At 36.4% G+C, this 26,102-nt stretch overlaps 1 protein-coding gene across 1 annotated transcript; it reads right to left on the minus strand.

Moving 5' to 3' along the window:
• Positions 1-3,087: 3,087 nt before the first annotated feature.
• Positions 3,088-25,469, minus strand: LOC140743308 (protein disulfide-isomerase A5). Its single transcript, XM_073074475.1, has 12 exons — positions 25,278-25,469; positions 24,892-25,130; positions 23,541-23,748; positions 22,900-23,028; positions 22,424-22,524; positions 21,484-21,635; positions 14,442-14,572; positions 12,954-13,115; positions 12,246-12,387; positions 11,398-11,600; positions 9,772-9,949; positions 3,088-8,044 (listed from the first exon to the last, which is right to left on the minus strand). The coding sequence occupies exons 1-12, from the start codon at positions 25,308-25,310 to the stop codon at positions 7,788-7,790; spliced, it is 1,935 nt and encodes a 644-aa protein (XP_072930576.1). The 5' UTR covers positions 25,311-25,469; the 3' UTR covers positions 3,088-7,787.
• Between the last annotated feature and the right edge of the window lie 633 nt (positions 25,470-26,102).

The following is a 26,102-nucleotide window of genomic DNA, read 5'->3' on the forward strand; positions in this document are numbered from 1 at the left end:
GTCTTATATGTTCCAACCTAACCTAACTAAATAGTCAATGATGGACTGGCTTTGAAATTTCATTAGAACCTACACCAAATATCTTCAAATACAACTCAATTATTCCCATCGGTTGAGGAGTTACATATTTTGACTCCGAGCCACAATTATCAGACCCTTAAATAGTCAATGATAAACTGGTTTTGCAATTTCATTAGAACCTACACCAAATATCTTCAAACAAAACTCAATTATACCCATCGGTTGAGGAGTTCCATATTTTGTCTCCAGAACCCATTCTGATCCTCATCATATTTAAATGGGACCAACTTGTAGCAATTGTACACACACGAAATTAAAGGCATTAAAATAGGTTCATAAACGGCGAAGTTATGGCTGTTATATTTACATGGGTTCCCCTCATTTTCTCCAGAACCTATCGATGGATCCTAACCATATTTAAATGGGACCAACTTCCAGCTCGTCTCTATACAATAAAAAAAGAATTATTGAAATCGGTCCACTAACGGCGGAGTAATTCGTGTAGATACATAAAAAAAAAAGATACCGGCCGAATTGATAACCACCTCCTTTTTGAAGTCGGTTAATAATATAGAAGTAGAAAACGAGCATGTAATCCATCTAATGGCAAGTGGCCTCTGCTGTCCAAAGACATCTGTGATAAGAGACGTCTGTGACAGAGAAAATAAGAGTCCTACCATATTATGTAGGCTACATACGCAGGGCCGGATTTAGAGGTCTAGAGGCCTTGGGGCAACAAAGGAGTGGAGGCCCCCTGGCCACAAATTATTTTCCGAACAAAATGAACAATTTTTTCAGTTGAGTTTTTCAATAAATATTTTATAGATTCTTCTAGTATTCATGTTTGTACAAAGTACTGTAGATAAAGGTAAAACAGCGAAAAAAAAAATATCAAAGGAAAATATATTTTTTACCACGCTTTTATTAGCTTGACCTGTATGTATGTATGTAACGGAATCTTTGAACTCGATTTTTACCCACTTTGAACGGTCCGATTAATTTAAAATTTTGAACAATTATCAAGAACCGATGACAATACACGATTTAAATAATTTTATCCCATTTACCTTCTCAGGATCGTCAGGAATCAGGATTAACGATTTTCCTTGTGCGATTTTAGCGTGGTTTTTAGTTTTATAAACTATAATAATTATTTGTTACTGGTGTTTACTAGGCGGAATTTAAAAAAAATCGACGTCTCTATTGTGGGGGCCCCTCTTTTGGGGAGGCCCCGGGGCTGCCGTCCCAGTTGCCCTCCCTTAAATCCGGCCCTGTCCATATACGTTGCTTCCCTTAACGCTAAAGTTGACTGGCCTTGCATAAATATGTACCTATCCCTTAGCGTCATCCTTAGGTAGAAACAAGTGTGGCTGTGGTTGGTACTTCCGAAGTTGACAAAGGTTTCTGTTATCATCAAAGCAACGGTGAAGTCTAGAGCATTAATTCTTATTTAAATTGATGGAATGTTACATGATGTTCTACTAGTAAAAACAATTATCTGAAAGTTAATACGTCGTTGAATTTATGATTGACATAAATCCTTCCTTTTATTTGCCATATTATTTCCATATCCAATTAACTTACGGCAGGGTGGTATACGTCCAATGCCATCATCAATTTTTCAGCCCTCCCACCACTACACTATATAGGTAGTGCCTATGGTATAGTTACTAATATCAGACACAGAGTAAATTCTACTTAACGGAGTTAGTAAACGACACATCACGATAGGCATATTTTATTTATTAGTCCCCCAGCCTGGCGCCTTGAACTATAATAATTTTGTTATATGTATGCAAGAGTTACCTATATGGACTGGACCCTAATGGTGGGAAACAAAGATTACAAATTAATACATGGAGTATATTATATTTTTTTGTTCATTTAAGTCTCATTAAGTCATTTAGGGCCCATCGTATGAAGTATAATAATAAGTTAACTGAATTCTACTGCTTACTAATACAATTCATACATATATTCATCTAATTCAAACTAGAAAGACTCTCAGAATTACTATACTAGAAAAACTGTTTAAACCACAAATAATGAGATTAAATTCATATTTCATCTAATGACTGGCTAACTACATGAAAATTAATACCAAGCAAACAATAAATGTCAGTCATATTACTTTAATAACGAATGTAATTTGAAAAGTCGTCGCGCATATGCGTTATATATTAAGAGTATGATGCATTGATTTGCATGCGTTTTTCTACTATTGTCGTGCATTAGACAAAATGTATTAAGCTAACCTTAACGCATATTAGTATCCATATTGAGATGTCGTTTATAAATAACTATTCACAGTATCCAATCAACGATAGGTGATATTATGTACAGAAACAAAGGAAATTTCCACATTGCTGAGTCATCATGATTTTCGGAATACCCCCATGGCTGGCAACACTAAGTTATAAATAAATTAGACACAACTGTCCGTTCTCATCGAGTTAAGTGCATAATGATACCCACTTCACTTATGAATTTTTAACTTTCAAGTTTTGTAACAAGCGGTAATTTTCTTTGTCTTATAAGTCATATAATGTTTCACATTTATAAGGTACCCGGAAAAACGGTACATTACTCGAAAAAACCATTTTACGCATTGTAATTTACAAATAACTTATATAAAAGTTTTAGATATTTTAGGTAAAGGTGAGAGAAACATACAAAAAAATAATGGCGATTTTATAGTTACAGTGGATTATAGTCGCTTTAAAGTACTGACCGGATGAATGAAGGTTAATTTTCATTAAAATACATTATTCATGAGAATTGAGCCCGTCGAAACCCTAGCTCTAAAATAATGATAGGATCATAAGTGAATCTTCCTAAAATCAAGATACTTCGCCAGCTCTATTGTCTTTTCGTGGAGGACATTTTACAACGGCTTTTTGTTTTATTTTTTATTTATTCACATGTGAATATGAATTATTTATCTGTAACCAAACAATGAATATACATATCTAATATCCAACGACAAATGATCTTATAAATGTGATAAGTTTAAAATATTTCTATGTCAAATATAGTTTACAAGGCAAATTAAAAAAATAAATAACATTTATGCAGTATAATAATGATTATTTATTGAATTAAACATCAAATAGAACATTAGTACTATTTAGAACAGTTCAGAATTTCGGTTGATATTTTAGATTATGATTGTTTTCGTCATACACATAAACAACTGTTCACATTGGCCCATGTACATAGTTGTAAGTAAATTTTAAAGGCCATAAGCCTGTTCGTGCGGAAATCTTCCGAAATACCCACACTCCACTAGAGAACAATATGTCTCAACTATAATGTAAGAGTAAATTCGGTTGGTAGTCCTCGTCCAAAGGCATTGCCATCTAGACGAGACTAGATTCCACGTGTCATAGACCACGAAAAATGTTTTAATTTTTAAGCGACAGGTATCAATTAAAAATTTAACCATTTTGCGACAGTTGCTTGCAACCTCGTTATATGTACTCTGTTTGCGTACGTATTGTACTTAAGGACATTTTTCTTATCACGCTAACGTATCCACATGCCACTCAAATCCTGTCGTTTTATAGACACTTATCCCATCCTCGCATGACAAGAAAAGCCCTAAGAGTATATACACAAGGGGTTAGTTCGTTACAATTGCACATCAATTACATGATATATAGGTCTTACAGAAGGCCATTTAAATTACCATTAATGGCTGAGATTATATTTCAATATCTTTTTTGTTAATTCATACATTATATTGCATACTGGCCGCCCTTTATTAGCGACATGTATGTATCAATGTATTGAATTCATATTTACCTTACCTACGCACATCGGCCACCGTGAAATCTTAACAATTAGGGACTATACGTAACAGACACATAAATTTCAGAAGACCACATTTTGTAATACGTTATTTCAGATCTGATTTATAATTCTATTGTAAATGTACGAGAATATGTAAACATGAAGTCCACTTCTAAATTATTTATTGTATCGTTAACACAACATTTATGAAACAGATTGTAGTATAACAAATTCATTTAGTCCGACAATATGATTGTTAATATGTTTCATTTAGTAGATAAATAATGACTGTGTACATATCCTTAAACAAACTGCTACTAAGTAGAAAGAAATATCTATAATTAGCAAAGTAATTATTTATTGTCAAAGCATAGATTTTTATACGATCGTACATAGATTAGTATTATAATTATTATTCTAAACATTGAACATGATTCTATTGTATAATATTTATTCATGTCATGACGTACTTTACCCTAAACGAAGACTATTAAATATTTTTGTGGAAGATATCTGATGGAAAAATTATAAACGTAAGCCTACGGCTTGCTCACAACATAGAACAAGTAACCAAATAGCCTTCTAAGGGAAAATCATTTCACGTAAAGATCAGCATATGGGCTCGCGGCGATATATGGATGCCAATGACTCTGATTGAGCCTAGAAAAGTAAGTTTGTAGAGGTGACTTTATACTGAATACTCCAGAAACTATATTTTTCTTACTTTAGAAGACTATTCGGTTTCTGTGTCTATGGCCCACAAACTAAACATAATTATATAGAAACAAACTTATTTTATAGGGAATAACATAGGTCCTTTGTTGCATACCGAGCTCTATTTCAGAATATTATCATGTATCTTACTATAATTGTAATGTGCGGGTATAATGATCACAAAAAAATATATTCATGTAAAAGAAAACGAAAGTACTTTATCAAAATCTAATATATATAAAATTGATAACAGAACTCAACATTCTAATGTATAGTTAATATCGTAGTCAAAGGTAGCTACGAAACACAATTTAAATAACTAGTAATTAAAAAGCACACAAAAATGTTACTTTGTTAAAATGAATAATCAACTTGCAATTAAACTCAAAAATTATATGATTAAAACAATTAACGCTATGGGGTATTGATGCAGAATACAAAAAAAAATGAAATGTATCAAAGTATAGGTTATAAATTATAATACTTACATAGAACAAAATATTCTATATAAATATATATGCACGAGTTCAAGTAATCAATTTCAACCTAAACAATTTATGTATACTTCATTATAAAGTTTTAATTCGTTAGAATTACTTATATTATGTAGGATTAGATAAGATGTCATTGTTAATTAGGTTTTATTTTATGTAAGTACGTAAAGAGACTAATATAAATATTATTTTGTATAGTTTAGTCGTAGACATATATAAAAAACGCTTAGTTAGTAAAAGTAATTGTTACAAACATTTAAAATTGTCTAAAAACATGTAAATGAATATAAAGAAGTATGAATAGAATATGATTATGCGTTGTAATTGCGAAAAATATAATAATCCTAGCAATATTCCATCACAATATATCCGATGTAATATGATCAAAACATTGTACATAATTATTTAGAAGTATTTGAAGTAATGTTTTTTTGTAAATTAGTTTTAATTTGAATATACAGTAATACCTCAAGTTACGATACCCAAACTTACGCGATTAGTTATCTATTTGAGCGTAATCCAACTCTCCACTAACGAATATAGATTAACTGTCGCCATACTATTGTTCAATATGTTCAGACTTTACGCGAATTCGACTTACGCGGTTATCGCAATGCCACCAATCGCATAAGTTCAGCGTATTACTGTATTTCAATCTAAATTAACGAAACACAGCGGGCAAACCACGATTAGCAATCATTTGATATTATTATTACGTCCAGAACACAATGAAACTTTTTTATTTATTAAGACTTGAACCATTACTATTCCATCGTATTTTATACGCTGCCGTACATTAAATACAAATTTCGAAAATAACTTCTGGTTATAAACGTTGCAAATTACAAAATTTAGACTTTGTAATTGGGTTTGTAATAGTGAAGTATAGGTTCAATTTTATATCCTTTTCAATATCTTAATATTTCTTAAGTAATATAATTATTTTTCCCACTTTAAGCTCGTTATAATTATATCTAAAATAAAACTAAGGAATTCATTAGAAATCAAAATTGAATGCATCATTACATGAAATACATAATTAATAACTTTACATTACTGTTAACAATTTCATACAATTTAGAAATCCATTCGATATGTCGTTATTTGTCAATAGTTAAAATCTGAGCAAAAAATTAATCCTAATTAAATTTAATATTAATTGATCAAAATTACGTTATATTGTTTTATTGACAATTATTCCAAATCATTCTAATCGAACTAAAAATAAATCGTTTAATACATCTCAGTATGAAGTCATAAAAATATTATGAATATAATTAATAATTAGATAAAACATAATTAAGTTTTAAAAAGTTTGAACAAATTATTGTACTATTACGTATATAACATTACTGTCTGTCCATTAGATAATAAAAAATAATAAACTATAACAAAACTATTGCAATAAAAATTTACTAATATAAATAAAGTTAAAGCCATGTAAATAAATGCATAAACAATACAAATGTTTGTGATATTTGTAGATAGTATCGTGAAAAAATAACAGTTGATATATTATGATCATAAGCAAATCTTTGTACTTAAACAATTTGCGAGTGTTCTGATTTCATTAAGAAAAAAATATGATATATTTTCGGAAGCTTACGGATTACAAAATAATGGAATGGTTAAGATATAATCACAGAAATGTACTAATATTTCATGAGGGTCTATTATTGTAAAATAGAATCATTATTTTAATATAAATATTAGATAATTATAATTATATTTGATGATATATTCATCAGTAACAGAGTCAAACGAAACGCTACGGGAACTATACCTAAAAGAAGCAGAAATGTTTAATAATGTCAAAAAATATATAAATTTAAAGTCAGATAGCATAATAATATATCAATATGTATATAGGGAACTACATTTCAATCACAATAAAATTATCTCAACGCGAGATAACAATAGTTGAGCACGACAATTTCATTCTAATAAATATAATGCGGCTACAATATATTAGATGCCAAGTCGACAAGTATATAGAGATTATAATTATATATGTTGTTTATTTCAATTGCGCGCATATGGACATGTGTGGTTTGCTTGTAGTGTAGTTATGTGTGTGTAATGACGCACAAATACCATACTGTGTGTCACATACAGTATTTTTCACAAATATTTTCAACACCAACTGGAATCGACATTGACCTAACAATAAATGACTGTCATATTTAATATTAAACATCCAAACAATGTTCGATGAAACATACTTTTGACCATGCCAAACTATGTGCTCAGTGAGGCAGACCATTACACGTAAAGCCATCGAATAATTTGCCGAACAATGTTCAATATGTAAACGCCGCGCACGAAAACAGACAGAACAATCCTTTCATCAATGTCGAATAACGAACACAGCACGAAGAACGCTCTTGGACGCGCGGGGAGTGCTAAATACACCCAAAATGTTATTAACACACTCGCGTCTATTTGACTGTATTCGGCGAGTATCTAAGTTACTAAGAGCAAAGTCAACGTCTATTATTGATTAGGTCAATGGTAACAATAACTCCTCTTTACTGTCATACAAAACACAAAACGGTTACAACGCACCACACAAGCGCGCACAAAATAACGAAATACATAGCGGAGTCAGCGTTCCGACCTCCGTCGCTGTCGGTTCGCTCGCCTCCTGTAGTAAATTCGCGCCACGAGTCGTATTAACGGAGTGGATCCAAGTTGTAATAAAAACAGTCTATAGTACGGTCGAATGAACATCACGTATATACCGCGGATGATCACGTCTGGCTTTAATCACAATTCGTCCTTCACATTGTTGGTCTTGCAGAAAGTGAGCATGTCGTCGGTGGAGCGATCACCGTCGTAGTCGGCGACCAGCTTGCCCTTGAGGAACAACTTGAAGGTCGGCAGGGTCTGGATGCCGGCGATGTCGGCCGCCTTTTGGTTCTCGGAGGCTTCCAGGGCGATCACTTGCACCCCCATCTTAGCGGACTTCACCTTAGTGGCCAAGCGGCTGAACGCCGGCTTCGCTGTCACGCAGTGGCCGCACCCTGGAATTATTTTGTTTTTCTATGTAATAAACATGATTTATAGAAACTCAGTGAAATCGCAAAAGGAAAAATCGCGAAAATCGAAAAAACGCAAAGGTATGTGAAATCTACCAATACGCACTTAGTCAGCGCGGTGAACTATGGCCTAATCCTTCTCATTCTGAGAGGAGACCCGTGCCCAGCAGTGTATCACAAATCATAATAAGTAATAACCTAAAATAAAATAAATAAAATAAGTAAATTAGTAACAAATATGTCAAAAAATTACAAACGTTATATATTAATTTTTATCAATACTTTATCTGCATTATAATGATATGTGGTTCCAAAGATATGTACAAAAATAACGAGCAATGGATCCAAATCAAGAATCAAATAGATTAATATCCTTCATTAATAATCGCCCCTTCCAAAGTATTGACTACACAAAAATCAACATTTAAGAATTTCTTCATGCTAGATATAGACAAATTTAGATCTTTAGAAAGTAAAATTGGATAGAGTGATGTCTGCATCAATCAAAATAAAACAAATATAAGTATTTTAAATCAATTTCCTGTACATAAGTACCAAATAGGCTAATGGAAAACTAACTGGAAAATATCCAGTGATTCTACCAGTTGAGTGTATTAGGATAGTTGGACTACTTTGTGTAAATTTTCTTTTTTAGATCCTTCAAATAAAGACAGGAGTACTATTGGAGGTGGTGGCAAGCAGGAATTTGATCAAGTTTTTATAAAATTAAAACAGCGAATATGCATGCATCTCATCTGATATTATAGGCAGGAGTCTAATTGATGGATCGCATATATTTCTGCTTGGGAAGACTTAAGAAGGCCTTGTAGCAGAGAATGTCTTTACAAAACAAGAACACATCGTATAGTGCCATTGGGGTGGAATCTCAAAGAGTAAGTAGTAGTAGTGGTAGTACTAGTAGGTCCAATCTTAGAGTGAGAGGGGTTTATGACCTAATTCCATAGTGCTGGCCAAATGCGAATTGGTACACTTCACACATCCTTAAGAGCTTTCTCTGTTTGGACTGTCAGGCGTGCAGGATTCAACACTATGTTTTGCCTTCACCGTTTAAGAAAATGATAATTAATTTGTAATACGCACATAACTTTGAAAAGTCAAAGAGAAGCCAGGGATTTAAGCTTCGTCGCTACGAATGAGAGAGGAATTTACACACAAAGAGTACCTCCATCACTTTTATTGCCTCAACAATCGATCTGTTTCAAACAACAGAATTGATCATAAATAAATGCTTGTGAAATAATATTATAATTCCACGATAAAATCGAACAAGGAAAATCTTTAATCCTGCCGACTCTGATGAGGAGAATGGGACAAAAGTATTAAAATGTGTATCGCCATCGGTACTTGATAATTGTTCAAAATTTAGAAATAATCCAACCGTTCAAAGTGGATTAAAATCGAGTTAAAATATTCCGTTACATGTTACTGTATCTATGTTGTGTTAGTCCGCGCCAAACTGCTAGTCCGCTCTGAATGTAGAAATGAGTCGCGTCGATAAGCAAATTGTAGATATTAGCGAGACGAAGACAGCGCGGGACCCCTCCCGACACCCGTCCGTTGCCCGCTCTCGCCCATGGGTACAAAGCTGCATTAGTATGCCCTTACACTGCTACGAAATATATGCTTGTAGTTATGCGCAACAACTTCAGAGCGGACTATACCTGGATAAACGTGGTAAAACCCATACTCACATGTAGCGTAGAACATCACGAACGTTGGCTTCGATGAGCCGATGAGCTTTTCAAAGTTATCGTCAGTCGCTAGCACTACGTTGGGGCCGAAGCCGGCGTCTTGGTTCGTCTTCTCAGCTTTATTGGGCGCTCGCTTGCTCCCCATCTGGCTGTGGATGAAGGATACGAATCCCTCTTCCTATAAACAGTATTTCATGTGAACATTTAATCGACTTGACGTTGTTTTTATTTAAAAGTATTACTTTACAATATCAGCTGCAAACAATAGATCCCCGTGTATACAAACCAACCTGTCAGAAATTTAGAGCCATTTAAATGTCACTCTGGTCCACGATTGAACCTTTTTTATAACAATGAAATAACATTCAGTCCACCTGTGTTTTATCTATTTCTGCCTTATAACAGCATTGTTAAGCGCTGCTATATTCCACTATAAAGGTTGTTGTGAGGGAGTCATACTTATCTGTGGAGTTCCATCTTAGTCCTCAGGGCTAGCATCTATGGCCGATCTAAGGTCCCTTATCCAAGGTTGAGTACAGTTGTCTATTGCCGGAAGTAGCATCAGGTGGACTGCTCGCTTAATAATTCTATATAATAATAACATCATTGGCATCCATGGACATTGTCGACCACTGCATATAGAAGAGGTTCAATCTAAAGCCACTTACAGATGCGTTGTCACTCTTGAAGACTAAGATGAGTAGAACATATATAAATCAACTAGCATCGTAGATGGAAGGATGTAGACCTTTGCACTAGTATACAAGAACTGCTTAACACTACAAATTGGTGTAGGAGTACTTATACTTAATATTTACCCAGTCAAACCATAATGGTTCTACCATCTTACCATCTGATATGTTGTCTGGTATGCCTTGCGGGTTTACTAATTTTGAAAATGATTTGTAAATAGATAATACTCTACAGTGAAGATTGTAATATAAGCCAATATACCTTGGCACCCTGAATACCAACGACGGCGACTGTGAAAAAAGAGGTGGTGCGCAGAGCACAGCTGGCAAAATCTGCGATGAAGCGATTGGTAAAAATATGGAGGAATAAAAGCATTAGCAGAACCACAAAAGTCAACCGTGTAAAGATCCTTATTTTTTTCCATATTACTATATGTTTCAGAGACGTGAACACTGAAAGCAAGAATAAGAGCAAGAATTGATTGAAATGTGGTGCTGGCGCAATGTTGGCTATTTCTTGAACAGCGCGCCGAACCACCGCATCAATTCTTTTAGAACTGCATATTCAAACGAGACTCTCCACGATTTGCTTCCAACAGGTCCTGAAATTCTTCGGTCACGTGGCACGACAAGATCCAGATAACTTAAAGAAGTTGATAGTCGTAGATCAAGTGGCTGGAATGCGTTAAGAATGGAGATCATCATTCCGATGGACAGATGTTGTTAAGAAAACCAGCAACACCACAGTCTACCATTCTACCACCAGAACTACATGGAAGACCATCATAGACAGGGCTGTTTTTGATGGTCACGAGCCTCAGTCATAAGGAATCGACTAAGAAGAAGAAATCTATCCGACATACATGAAGACCCAGAGCAAATCTTCGTAACCCATATCACTTAAGCAATAAAACGAAAAAGATAATTCACGTACCTTCCTATCACCAGTGTAATCCTTCACTAGTTTATCGTAGTAGCTGAAGTACTTCAGCGTGGGGTACCCCTTGACCTCATATCCTTGGCAGAGCTCTGCATCATTGGTACAGTCGACTGCCGCGAAGGCCACCATCAGCTCGTCACTGAAACGCTCCGCTGCCATCACGAACTCCGGCTTAGTGCTCTTGCAGTGACCGCACCCTGGGGATAAAGATTTCTTTATATCGGTACGGTATACAGGGTGAATTTTTCAAATAGGCCTTAAAACGAATGATACAGTTTTAGTTTTTTTATCAAAATCGGCCTCGTAACTCCTTTCAGCATTTTTCGCTAATCCTTATAGTTTCGGATTTGGCCGTGAAAGCCCGTTTGAAAAATTCACCCTGTATATAAGGTACCATACAAGCCTGCAGTCTACTTGACGGTAAGTTGTGCAACCGACTCTAAATAGGATTGGAGTTCCAACTGAGGTAGGCCAAAACGCGTTGTTACACATATTTCTGCCTTTTAATATAGTTAATTGAAATGTAACATTTAGGTTGCAATTGTCAATGGGCGCAATTTTATTTTTAGGATGTCAAGGAGGGGTTAGTGTAAACCTAAATCCTAATTTGTAGGATAGCAATTCTTGTCCCTTGGCCTCCATTTGTAACGTTCCAATGATATTTTATTGCATTACTCGTATTTACTAATTTTAACACAATGATTTGTTAGGTATGAAGCTCAGTGCCACTTTAATCAGTTTCGCAGTTGGGTTCAACGGTTTTTTTTTTAATTTAGAAGTAGCGTGCAGTCCATCTGATGGTGCGCACATTAGAAACTAATGACTAATTAATGTATACTTACACGGCGCATAGAACATGACCAGGGCGTGTTTGATCTTCCGCAGCGTGGTCTTGAAGTTTGAGGAGTCGAGGTGTCGCACTGCCGAGGCCTCGTCGGCCCAGGGGTTTTCTGGCGGCGGAGGAGGCGGGGGCTCTTTGGGATCCTACACAATTGTGCTGATTAATTGTATACCTTAAAATTAACGCGCAACATTTGTGTCAACGTGAATTTAAATGGCTTGTGTAAATCATAATGTATATCTTATTGTTATTTGAAAATACATGTTATTTATGTTAAAAATATTGTTATTGTTAATTTTAACTTATTTATATTGTTAATTAAAAAAATCAAATGTTATTATTGACTGCATTAATAGAATGTTTAGTACTTATATCCAGTAGTTAACATTGACACCTATAATTGGAGAGACAATTCTGAATAATTACGCATTCTACACTCACAGCCCCACACTAGGATTCCCTGTGTCGTGGGGGTACACACATAGACAAATACACAAACACCCAGACCCAGAAACAGACATCTAAATTCGTCGTTTAGATGTCTGACTGGCCGGGGATCGATCTCGAGACCCTCTGCGCGTCAGAGCGGTATGTGGACCGCTCCGCCACACAGGTCGTCCAGGTAATTTCATTATAAAGCCACAGAAAATTTTGTTAAGAGAAAGGAGTAGGCACGGAAGGTTAATTTACACTTCAAAGAACCCCATACCTTCATGAAGCTAACGATTTGTTCTTCCTGACGCACATGACTCGCGTCATACTTGTATTCGCCCTTGCTGAAGTACTTGAGTGTTGGGTAGCCCTTCACGCCGAAACGCGACGCCAAGTCCGGATGCTTCGTAGCGTCCACCGCAGCTAATATGCCGTTTGTCTGTTTATAAACAAAAGTTAGCTTGAATAGATATAGAAATATTAATCTTTTTGCCATCAATATAAAAATAATTTAAATCTATTGTAAGATTTGTATGTTCACTGGTATTCATATTAATATATACTTCAGACTTACATATACTTCAGATTTTTATTTACCTAACATGGAAATGTCATTATTGTTATTAAATGTCGACTTAATTATCTAAACTTGATACTTAGAACTTATTATGTCTTCATCTACGATTGAATTCAATGTGAAGTGAATTGGCCGGCTAAAGTCGAGAGAACATAACACCTCTCGACTGTTTCCTTTGTGGGCTATGTAAAGTCCAAAGTCTATATGGATAAGTCGGCTACGATTGATGCATTGGAGGCCAATATTACTCGAGTCATTGGCCAAATATCTCTAGAAATACTCTAACGTGTCATTGAAAATTGGAACTTCAGAATGGACCATGTTAACCGCAGTTGCGGACAACATTTGAATGAAATAGTATTTGAGAACTAAGTGTAAAAAATTGTTCTTTTATACAGTAATAATGACTATAACATGAATTTATTTTTATTTATTATTCTTTATTTAAATAAAAATACCTCGAAATGAATCATCCTATATATTTGGTTTTATCTCTTTTTATGTATTCGTAAATATTATAGCACTTGTAATTAGTTTAAAACTGGAGGAAGTATTTTTTCCTTGAATGTGTGCAATATAACTAAATATGAATGAAGCTTCCTCCTTCAGTAAATAGGGAGATGGAGGTCCAGGTTTATATTGGAGTAAGTGCCATGGAGATCTTATAACATTAGAGAATACAATACTATCTGACTGCATGTACTATAACATGTTTTTAGAGAGGTGCTTGATATTTTAAATGTTACAATCATTCTATTGGCAATTATCTATGAGAAAATAGTTATGAACCGCAGTAAACTGCATCCCACGCTTTGTACTCTGAATTGAAACCCTTTACTCTTAAACTCATTGTCATTAAAAATATTTTCTAGTTTTTAGTTGGATTAGCAATAAAAGCCAACTTCCACAACTCTGATTAGTTTCAAATTAATCAAGAGTTGTGGAAGTTGGTGAAAATTATGCTTAACGATTCTGTTACACACATAGATACAACCCAAGCTAATAAAAGCGTGTTAAAAAGGATTGGAAATAATTTCCGGAATTCGAACACAATCCAACCTAAACACCATCAGCATAAAAACATTGCAAATCTTAGCTGAAATACCTATAAAAATTGGCCATAACTACTGTTTAGGAAGATTATAAGTAGAAAGACTTCTGTACCAGAACTTTCTATTTAAACATTACCTTCTCCTCTTTTATTCTTATGGCAGCGCTTTCAAGCTCCGGCTTTATACGCTTGCAGTGTCCACACCATGGCGCGTAGAACACCACCAGTGCGTTTTCAGCTTTCGATATTACCGTGTCGAAGTTCTCACCTGTACAAAAGAATGTAGTGTGTTTTTGATAAACTTATAAATAAGATTGGAGTATTAGAGAAGAGTTTGAAGCTGGTAAAACCTTCTGTGGTTCGACTCGGGCGGCACCACCGCTACACCTATTTCTTCCTAATAATAACTGTGTTAAGCGCTGCTGTGTTTTGGTTTGAAGGATTTGGTAAGTGACACATACTTTTCTGGGGCATTCCAGCTTAATCCTCGAGGGTAGCGGCCTATTTGTGGGCGACCTTAAGGAATCTAATCTTATCTGGGGTTGATTACAGATGTCCATGGGCGGCAGTAGTCACTTACCATCAGGTGGACATGCTCATCTGCTACGAGGGTTAAGTCCAGTTGCAAGTGGTCAGTGCCACGTGTAAGAACTCTTTATAGAAAAAGTTTCATCTTAAGCCAATTAAAGATACAATTTGCCGTGAGGCTCCTGCGGCGAATAGACCACCCCATACCTGCCTGTGGGTGTCGTAGAAGACGACTAATGGTTTTTACTAGAGGTGAGGCGTATATACTGGAACAGGTACCGGGACTAGGTATTTTACCGGACTAGGTCGGACCTAGTATTTTAAAAGTACCTAGTATTTTACCCTCCAGTCCAAGGCGGTTGACAGAATGCTGCAGCAGGTTCTTCTGCGGTGTTGGTGATTCTGGGTGACTTTTATGCCCACCATATTGAATGGCTGGGCTCCCGAATCGCGGACTTCGCCTGAAGAACTGCATATGACTTCTCCTTGGCATAAGGGCTCTCCCAGGTCGTACCCGGTCATACTAAGGTACCTGATATAGAGACCAATACTGCGTCTTTGCTAAATCTTCTGCTGACCAACCATCCCGAGAACTACAGTGATAGTCAAGGCTCCTCTTGGATCTTCTGACCACAGCTTGGTGAGTTCTTCTGTGCCCTTGTCGCATTCCACGGGGGCTCGACCTCCGGGGAAGCGACAAGTTTGGCACTACAGATCAGCAGATTGGGACGGGTTCCGGGAGGCAGCTATGCTTCGTTTTGGGTGATCCTAGTACGTGCGCTGACTCACTACCACCCCTGCGAATATCAGACGTTTCTCTGGGCCATACGACGAAGGGTAAAGCCGATTTTCTGAGCGCCCTCTTTACCTCAAACTCGACTCTCGACGACAAACTGATCACACCGCCGACTATCCCGCGGTGTGAGAGTTCTATGCCTAATATACGCTTTACGCAGAAAGCTGTCAGGCAAGCTCTATTATCCCTTGATGTCAAGAAGTCGAGGGAGCCGCATGAAATCCCCGCAGTGGTGCTGAGGACATGTGCTCCCGAGTTGACTCCTATCTTAACGCGCTTATTCTCGCTTTCCTATACCAAAGGACAAATACCGTCTTCGTGGAAGGTAGCCCTCGTTCAACCGATTCCCAAAATGGGTGACCGCAACGACCCGGCCAACTATAGCGATAACCTCCTTGCTCTCAAAAGCTATGGAGCGTGTTATAAACACGCAGATCCTTAGGTACCTTGAGGATCACTAACTGATCAGCGATCACCAGTATGGTTTTCGAAAGGGCCGATTAGCTTGTGACCTTCTTGTGTACCTCACTCACCGTGGGGCACAAGCTGTTGAGAGCAACGGGGAGCCATTGGCTGTGAGCCTAGACATCGCTAAGGCCTTTGACCGGGTCTGGCATAGGGCCCTTCTAGCGAAGCTTCCATCTTACGGTCTTCCCGAGAGGCTGTGCACATGGGTAGCCAGTTTCTTGTCTGAGCGGCAAATCGCAAAGTCGTTGTGGACGGGTGCTGCTCAGACACGAAGCCTATTAACGCTGGCGTGCTCCAGGGCTCGGTCCTCTCTCCCACACTATTTATTCAGCATATTAATGACATGTTGCAAAATATTGGCAGCACTCATTGTTATGCGGATGATAGTACGGGCTGTAGAACTAGATGTTGTGTACTCAGGCCATGCAAACACATCTCGGACTCTCGTGGAGGAAAGCAGAATCCGACTTGTGTCTGAAATGTAAGACTCTCTGGAAAAGGTCTTGACATGGGGTCGACTTAACCTTGTTGAGTTTAACCCCACGAAGACACAAGTCTGCGCGTTCACCGCTAAAAAAACAACATTCGTCATAGCGCCGATGTTCCAAGGAATTCCACTTACCATTGATAAAAGTATTGGGATCCTAGGAGTTGACATATCGTGTGAGGTGCAGTACCGGGGTCATTTGGACGTCGAGGTGTAGTTGGCATCAAGGAAGCTGGGCGTCTTGAATAGGGCGAAGCAGTATTTCACTGCGGGGCAACTCTTTTTTTCAATCTGCTTTGTAAGGCGCAAGTGAGACCCCACATGGAGTACGGCTCGCATCTCTGGGCATGGGCGCCCCAATACCAACTTAACCTACTTGACTCTGTGCAGAAACGCGCAGTTCGAATCGTCAACAATCCGAGGATTTCCGATCGGTCGACCTTTAAGTTTGCGGAGGGATATAGGTTTCCTTTGCATGTTCTACCGGCTTTACAATGGTGAGTGTTCCGAGGAACCATTTGACCTGGTGCCTACGTTACCATTCCTCCATCGCACTACTCGCCGAAGGATGAAGTTCCATCCACACCAACTGGACTCGTGGCGGTCCTCCACGGTTCGGTTTGCGCGGACGTTCTTACCACGAACGTGCAAGATGTAGAATGAACTTCGTCCTGAGGTATTCCCGGAGCGCTATAACATGGGGCTTTTCAAAAAACGTGCAAAAAAGCTCTTCTTCAAAGCCGGCGATGCATTGACGACTCCTCTGGTGTTGCAAATGTTCATAGGCGACGTTGACTATTTTTCATCAGGTAGCACGTCTGCTTTATCGTTAGGCTTAAATATAAAAATAAAAGGTACATTCCCTTGATTGAGGACTAATATGGTCACCTAATTGTTTGTTAACCGGCATCAACACTATTCCATCAACACAAAGTGCTGCTGATGATAGATATAATGAAGAAGTAAGGGTCGGCAGCACTTGTTATTAACATATTGCTATCCCACAACTGATATGGTACTAACGCCGTCAAGTCAAAGAATTCTAACAAACTTACACAGAGCTAGCTAATTCTAACTATGTCTAAATAAGTACCATTATAAAAAGCAAAAAAACTATACTTTCAACCGTGTACATATATAAGAATAGTATTTAATTTTGGAGTGCTATCTTAGTCTGTACCTTTGAATTTCCATAGTAATTTTATATCCGCGAAATAATTTATCAAACTCTTAAATTGCATTTCTTTTCTTGTTCCGTTTCAAACCATACTATTATAAATTGCACAAATTGATTTGAAAACACTATCGTGGAAAGAGTGACGTTGACAGAAGACAAGCATAAATCTTATTTTCATTTTACTTTTGATAGACAACAGTCCTGCCAGAATTATTACTGACACTGGTTTTTGGGTACAATTCAAAACTATTGTAGTTACACATCACTTTTACATTTCCTAAGAAAAAATGTCAATTGAGTATTGAATAAATAGTGGTCATTGCATTTCATAGACTGCATATAGAATTAGACTTTGTTGCGTCATTGGCTATTTTTATTGCTTTTTTATATCATAGTAATAGCAGACAAGCATGCAGTCCACCTGATGGTAAGTGGCTACTGCCGCCCATGGATATCCGTAATTAAGCCCGTAATCGACTGGAATGCCTCAGAAAAGTATGTGTCTCCATGGCAGCATCGCGTAACACTAATGTTATTAGGCAGAAATAGGAAAAAGTTTATATGCATCATATACGCCTGACTATATCATCAACCGATGTATCAATCTACCTAATTTTTACCTACCAAATATCAATATTAAGGTCAGTTAGGGTAAGACCGACATACTGTATTAAAAATCTAATTTATTGCCATTTTTTTTTTCATTTGTTTAAAGATTTATGTAAAAGTTGTTATAATATGTTATCAAATATTTAGTTGACTATTAAAAAACTATCAAATTTACATATAGGATATCAGTAGAGATCGGATTATACGTAATTGCATATTTGAATATGCAAATGCACATAACGCCACTGTTTTGCGTTATTGCATATTTTAGTATTTTTTCATTTATAGCGCATATATCAGTAGTTATATGCATTCAGCATATTGTTTTTATGGGTCATAACTGCAGTTATGGGTCATAATTGCAGTTGGGTGATGCCCCATTTATTTTATTTCCCGTCCAATAAGTAGAAAGTTGTAAAATACCATACCTATAACCGTTGTAACATAAATATAACATTAACATTACGATTAGCTACGAATTACTAAAAGTTTAGATGACGATGACCTTGAATTTTCAGAAATTCGGGAAAGTATAAAAATTTTGAAATTTTTTAATAAATTTTTATTTTTTCAACCTTGCCATCTTGTTCAATATTTTAGTAACTTATTACAAAAATTGAAAGTGGTATTATAAACACTTTGGTAACAAAAACATGACCAATGTAGGTAATGCCAATAACTTAAACCCATTAATTGGATACCCTATATCAACTTGGGTAAAAAACGTAAAACTTAACACTAAATAGGAATTTGATAGTGCATATTTCGCCCTTTTTACTGCATACTTGCATGCATATTTTGGCATTTTGATAGTGCATATAATCCGATGTCTAGTTTCTGTTCTAGATGTTCTAGCTTATATAATAAATTTTACTTTAAACAATGGTAAGCAGACCGAAATGATTGCCGTATCGGCTAAGACCGTGCAACGTGAAAAAAATCCTACAAATATGTAGTCGGTTTTCACAAATATACGCGTGTGCGAGTGAAAGAATTATAACCGTTGATCCGTTGAACCGTTGTGTGCTGTCGCTCTTTTTTATTACAGGTTTCTTACGGCTTTAATAGCAGAAAAAGTGTTTTTCGGGGAAGTCCGGCATACAGTATTGTTCAGGGGTAAAATATATTTTTACAAGTACAGTTTAAAAATAATATTGATATAATTTTTATTTAAATATATTAAACATATAAAATAGTAAAACGCGTATTATGAGAATTTTGGTAGGTACGGCTGAAAAACAATGTTATTTCAATATTTGTTTATTATTTTATCCACTAATATAACATGTCTAAAAAAAGGAATAAAAGTCATTTAAAAATCTTTCTGAAGTACTGGGTTTCTAAGGAATATGACATAGGTACATATAGATCTAAAAATCTAAAAATAAAGATAAGAACCCGGCTGCAACTTTAACAAATACAAAATACAAGTATAGGCGGAAGCGATTGGAATCCAAAATTTCTATGAATTTTATGTTTCCTGCTTACCACATAATCTTGTTTATTTTTTCTGCTTAAGGTCAATATAATTGCATAAAGAAAATTCATAAAATATTCCACTCGACTTCGTTTAAAAATCAGTTTGTAAAAGGTTCGCGATATCTGGAAACGGTAAAGACTGGCATATGCCGACCTTTACCTTGGAGGCTGTCCAAGAGTAAGATAAACTTCACTACTATTACGGTGTGAGATAAGTTCTTTTTTTTAACAAATGTAACTTTAGGAAAATTCATTACAAACTAATTATAATGTAATAATCAGGCATAGTTATTCATCATTTATTAATTTACCTTTTTTTTTTTTTTTTTTTTTTTTGTTTACGAGGGGGAAACCTTCAAAAGGTACCCGACGACGTGGGAGCGACGCCGGGTTATGTGGGATTTTTACCGCACTAAAACCCCCCCGGTGGTCGTCCTCAACGCTTGTTGGAGAACTCCGGGATCTCCGAGGGAACACAACCGGAGTCCTCCAAGCGTAATGCCCCGATCGGGCTCTACCCTGGGGGAGCACTTTTGGCTCCTCCCACACTATCTGGTGTTTACGACGGTATGCGACCACACATACCGTCGTCCTTCCCGGGGTTGCTTGCTGGACGGTCCGAGCTCCCACTCTTGCCACCCGCAACCCCGGAAGCCCCCTTTTAGTCGCCTCTTACGACAGGCAGGGGATACCGTAGCCCTATTCTACTCCCGAGACTACAGTATTAATTTACCTACACAAATCCTTACATAAAAGTAAAAAACAAGTAAAATTATTTTATTTCGCAAGCGCGTTCCGGGCACAGCCAAAGATGAAAACTGGGGGACTACCACAATCTTTTAAAAACCATCATAGTTCAGGAAAGTTTTATTTCCTCCTTAAAACAGTAAAATATTCCGTCATACACAGTTGAACAAACTTAAACCCTTATTAATTATCCATTGTACAAAACCAACTGAAATTGTCATATTTTGCTTAAAAAGTTAAATTTCTTGCAAAAAAGTAAAAGTATGATTAAAATAATATTGTGTTAAGAGATGGTAGTAACCCCCCAGGACTAAACTTCAAATGATTTTTTTCTCTATATTTCGTAGATAACGCTACCCATGTCAGTATATTGAGACTAAACCACTTGTGTGTTTTTATGCCTTAGTTTGATATTACATCACTAGTACATCAGAATTCATGATGATTCGTAATATACGGTCTTAACCGACAGACGATCTTCGCCACACTGACAAAGTCCAATATGAACAAAGTGTGGCACGTCGATCTTTGGCAGGGAAAACATTAGATAGATTGATTATTAATAATGGACTATAGTATATCTCCTTTACCACACAATTTACACAAGAAAAAAAGCACTTAATGTTACAAGACAGAAATACAGGTAATGCTGAAATTGAACAATGATGAATTCTAACTCACCACAACAGTCCGGCAAGCACTGGTCTTCTGGTATTGAAACCTAGCTAGTGACATTTAAATAATTAATTTAAAATTCTGGTTCTGGGTGTTTGTGTTGTCTTTGTGTGTGAGAAATATCCTAGTGGATTGCTATAAGTACAGTCATCATAACAAGGATATAAAATTTGGAAAAAAAAAATAGTCTCATGTATAATATAATTGATTTACCGGTCAGATGAAGCACTTCGGTCTGCAAACTCCAGCTCTCGTCCGATGCTTCCTTCTTCTTCGTCTGGGAGTAAGTCGTCGGATCTCTGATGAAGTCGACTATCGCCTGGCGCTTGTTGTCTCCGTTGTACGGGAAACGGAACTGGCCTTTCCTGTAATGTAATAAAGTTATTTTAGTTGTGAGTTGTGACCCATTTTTGTAGCCCATTATCAGCACTGTCCCCTCATAAACCTGTAACATACTCCACTATTCTGCTCCAATGCAGATTGGTAGTGGAAGGTATTAGCTACAGAGCATAGGTATATACATAAATTTGTACATAAGTATAATAATCTGCAGTATTGCGGCTTCATGCAATGGAAATATAACATGGAAATAATACACTGCTCATATGGTTATTCCGATTAGAAATAAGATAGAATTGGATTTTAAAAATGATCTTTTTAATGGGAAAGTAACCAATATTCTGTTTGATTTCTTTCAAATATCAGTATAAAAGCTACTAATGGCTTCTTGTAGAAATATATTGGAAATTTGTGTAAGTTACTTATTTATTTATACAATGACCCATGTAGCAAGAACAAGAATTAATAAATCTGTTGAAACTATTCCTACTATCATACAAATCACACACAATTTCTAAATAGTTATCTAAAAAATAAAATAAAATTGTACTTTATGTTGGGACACATTTATCTTTCTATTTTTTTCTATATAATATACTAGAAATATGGTAGGTAACTACTGTTGCCCGTGGACATCTGTAATCAACCCCAGATAAGATTACATTCCTACCTGAGATTGACCCTAGATGCGCCGCTACCCCTGAGGAATGCTGGAATACCTTACCACACCACCGCAGTGCATAACATTGCTGTTATTAGCCAGTAATACCTTAACAGAGGTAACAAGGTCAAAAAATAGTAACATGATGCTTACTCATAGAACATAAGTGTCGGGAAGCCCGTGATGTTGTACAGCTGTCTCACTTTGGAGTTGCCAGGCTTCGCTACATCTATCGCAGCGAGTAAAGCTTCACCCTGCAACAGACAATTTTGACGAATGATGCACATATGTCCCCAGTCCCACTTGACACATTTTGGGTCAAAACTCTCAACTACTACACAATACATTAGTTTAAACAAATGTAAATGTTACCTTTTGAACAGAATAGTGCTTTTATTATGCTATTTTCTCTTAAAAGAAGTCAACATATGAACCAAAGGTGTTCGGAAATTGATAAAAATCAGTTTTGAACTCGATAAAAAAAAGCTTTTGAGCTGAATGCATAGATGTTACCCTTTTGTTTCTAATCTCCTCTAAACTGCAATTAAAGATTTTTGAAATGTGTGTTTAGTTTTCTAAATGTGGGTATTAGAAGCTTGTGGTGGTTTAGCACTAGATTTTAAGATCACCTTTAAATCATTTGCTGCCTGGACATACTCAGGCTTGAGGGTCTTGCAGTAGCCGCACCAGGGCGCGTAGAACATTATCATAGCTTTCTTGTTAGATACAGCTCCACGCTTCAGAAACTTGCCGAGAGCCTGTAAATTGTAGTGACATCACATATAAACTATAAATTCAGAAATTCAAAGGCCACATGTTATGTTGAATGATTAATCATGTACTTTACTATACTTATTCGAAAGTAGGACTTGCTGTATTATTGATTTTTCATGCCAATGACCATGCAGTCCACTGATATAATCAACTAAAGATAAGATTAATCCCATATTAGACCTAAGGTAGGATTAATCTTTGTCTACGTCCTCTAAGTACTTAGTTGGAATGCCTTAGATAAGTAGACATACTTATCACTAGACACTTCAAAGAAACACACAGTTCTGATAAACATTTCCATTATAAGGCAAAAGTAGATGTGGCAGTAGAAAAGGTTTCTACCACCAGTAAAAATCTCACATCTAACCGGATGTCCTCACTAGATTGCTTCGCTGGATATTACACAGAGTACCATCTTCATGACAGATTATTAGTATTGTGACACCTCAGAACATGGATGGTTAAATCAACCTATTACTTAAGTCCATGAATTTACCTCCCCATCAGAGAGGTGGAAGATGTCGGCAGCTTCGGGGTCCTCCTCCCAAGGCAAATCTCCAGTAGGGTCACGTAGAAAGTTTGTCATGGCACTAAGAGTCTCCCCTCTGTCATAATCCTTGTGGAAGTCTCCATCCTTGTAGTGTTTTATGTAGTATGGCTTGTCTAATGGTATCTTCAGTTTCTTGCATATCTTCTTTGCATCACTATAAAGTAATAGTGTAAATATGTTGTATACTTATCAATTTCTTTTTTTGTTTTTATAATAAAGCAGTAGCGAACAAGCATGCATCATGCAAGAACAGTCATCCAGATGGTAAGTGGCTACTGCCCACTCACTGAAATCTGGTATTAGAATCCAGAATCCAATTTAATGCACAACAATAATATTGAAATCTCCAACTACATAGCTACAATATAAATTCATCAATAAACGCAGATGAAAAATTATTACAAACATCTCATTACACAGAATGTTAAACACAAAAAATCTCTAGTCTCTAAGAGGTCTCAAGTCTAACAAAGAGCACAAGTCTTTTTGGGAATTTGAGTCCGGTCTATGTATAAGTTACTTGCTGAATTTACAGAATGTTGACCTTTTATAAACAACATAAAATAATTGTTTCTTTTTTATAATATGGACTAGCAGATGACCATGCGGTCCATCTGATGGCTACTGCCTCCCATGAACATTTGTAATCAACCCCACATAAGTGCCAATACAGAATAAAGCAGCGATTAGCACTGCTATTATTGTTGTTAGGCAGAAATAGGAGGGCCCCTGGAGTTGAACCCCAGGTTGTGAGGGAGTCAAATTGAACCTTGTGTAGGATAATCAAAGAAACAGTATCCTTTCATTTAAATACATAAAGTTCTTGCAGGTAGGTATGCTCGGAACAACTTCAGAGCAAACTAGTAGTTTGACGAGAACTATACGGTTTGCCTGCGTATCCTAGTACCTATAAGAGTACTTTCTTGCGTATCCGAGTCTATTTTTATAATGAGCTTCCATTCTTATGAGATTTTTTTCAATTACGACTTGTAGACTCGACTCATTAGCAACATAAAGCTCGCACACTCATCCTCACTCTATGGTTGGGGTTAGTTTTAAACTATTTACTTAGCAGAAAGATATTGGGTTGTCAGTCTGGTCTGACAAAGAATATGGCAGGTTCCAGTTCAATCTATCAAGAAATTTTAATGATGAATTTAGATTTAATTTGGGTAGTTTTGTCCTCATCTTTATGTGTGTCCAAGGCGCAATTATCACAAAAATCTTTGAAATGTGGCATTTTGGGTATAGAAAGCATTATATTTATGAAAATAATATACTAGAGTTCAATATGTACCTATTACAATCAATGGAAACTAGAGTCGCCTGCCCTTTCATAGTGTCCGCGACATCTTTCACTACGTCCAATATTGCGTGGGAGGCTTTAGGTGAATTTACATATAGAATTAATACATTGGTTTTAGTACGTAACAGCTTTTTGAACTCTTTCATGTCTTCGATGTTGGTTACAACAGACGTTTTCGGCTTCTTAACTTGCACTGAATGTTGTACGCTTAAAACTACCAATAATACCGCCTGAAAATAAACATAGAAAATAATTAATGAGAAAAGTCGGATTAATGGTTGAAAAACCAAAGAAATTGCATTATGACGTGTCCTAAAGTCGACTAGTCGAAAAATATTCCAGATATTTCGGATTTCACACTAAGCCGGCTCACTCACCATCCATAGCAGGTCACGGCGTAGTCTCGCCATTTTCGTTATCCACTAAAAGATAGTTTCACTTACTCAATAATCAAATTACAACATAACTAATAATGTTTAAATTGTTCTCACTGCTGTGTAGGCAAGGTGAAACTGAGTCAATGACTCGCAATAATAATTATTTATGAGGACAGTGGACACATTTAAGTAAACAGAAACTCAGCAAGTAAGATGGCAGATGGCAATGGCATTGACTTGTTTGACGTCTATGGTCTTAAGTATTGACGTTAGCCAGTGTTACCAACTCTCAAAAATATTTATCCCTAAATTGAAGTCGAAACCCCCTATAATTGCCTTAATTATTTGAAAATTCCCCTAAAAATGTATTACTCTTTAGGTGCGCTTCTACTTTTTTTTTTTGGACGCCGTGCCAGCTTATTACACGTTTCCCGGTTTTTTTTTTAGCTCGCCGTGCCGGCTCAGAACATGTTTCTTTTGGACGCCGTGCCAGCTTACACTCATTTACCCCCTAAATCTGGGGGGAAAACCCCTAAGTTGGGAATCGTGACGTTTGCTATTCGCGAATATTCACAATGAAATGAGGGCAGGTCTACGTTATCTATTCATTTATTATCTATACTTTATTTATTTATTTATTAGGTAATCCAACAGCGATACATATCATATTTTCACAATATATACAGTATGTTTTAAATTAAGCCAAAACAGGATTACACAATTAGTAGATATAGGTAGACAATTGACGGCGTGCGTTTATGCGTACGTTCGTGCATATGGGTGTGTGTGTGTGTGTGCGTGTGTGTGTGTATGTGTATGAGTGAG

The sequence above is a fragment of the Epargyreus clarus genome, unplaced genomic scaffold, assembly GCF_041222505.1.
Source record: "Epargyreus clarus isolate Ecla_fem2 unplaced genomic scaffold, WU_Ecla_fem_2.2 ptg000007l, whole genome shotgun sequence".
NCBI lineage: Eukaryota > Metazoa > Arthropoda > Insecta > Lepidoptera > Hesperiidae > Epargyreus > Epargyreus clarus.

Bases quoted from the DNA above. Each gene is read 5' to 3' on its own strand.
- LOC140743308 (XM_073074475.1), bottom strand. From the start codon at position 25,310: ATGGCGAGACTACGCCGTGACCTGCTATGGATG. The intron at 23,749-24,891 runs GTACATATTGAA...ATTACTTTATAG, and splicing joins GTTTCCATTGATTGTAATAG to TGATGCAAAGAAGATATGCA. The intron at 13,116-14,441 runs GTAATGTTTAAA...GTTTATAAACAG, and splicing joins TAAGAATAAAAGAGGAGAAG to ACAAACGGCATATTAGCTGC.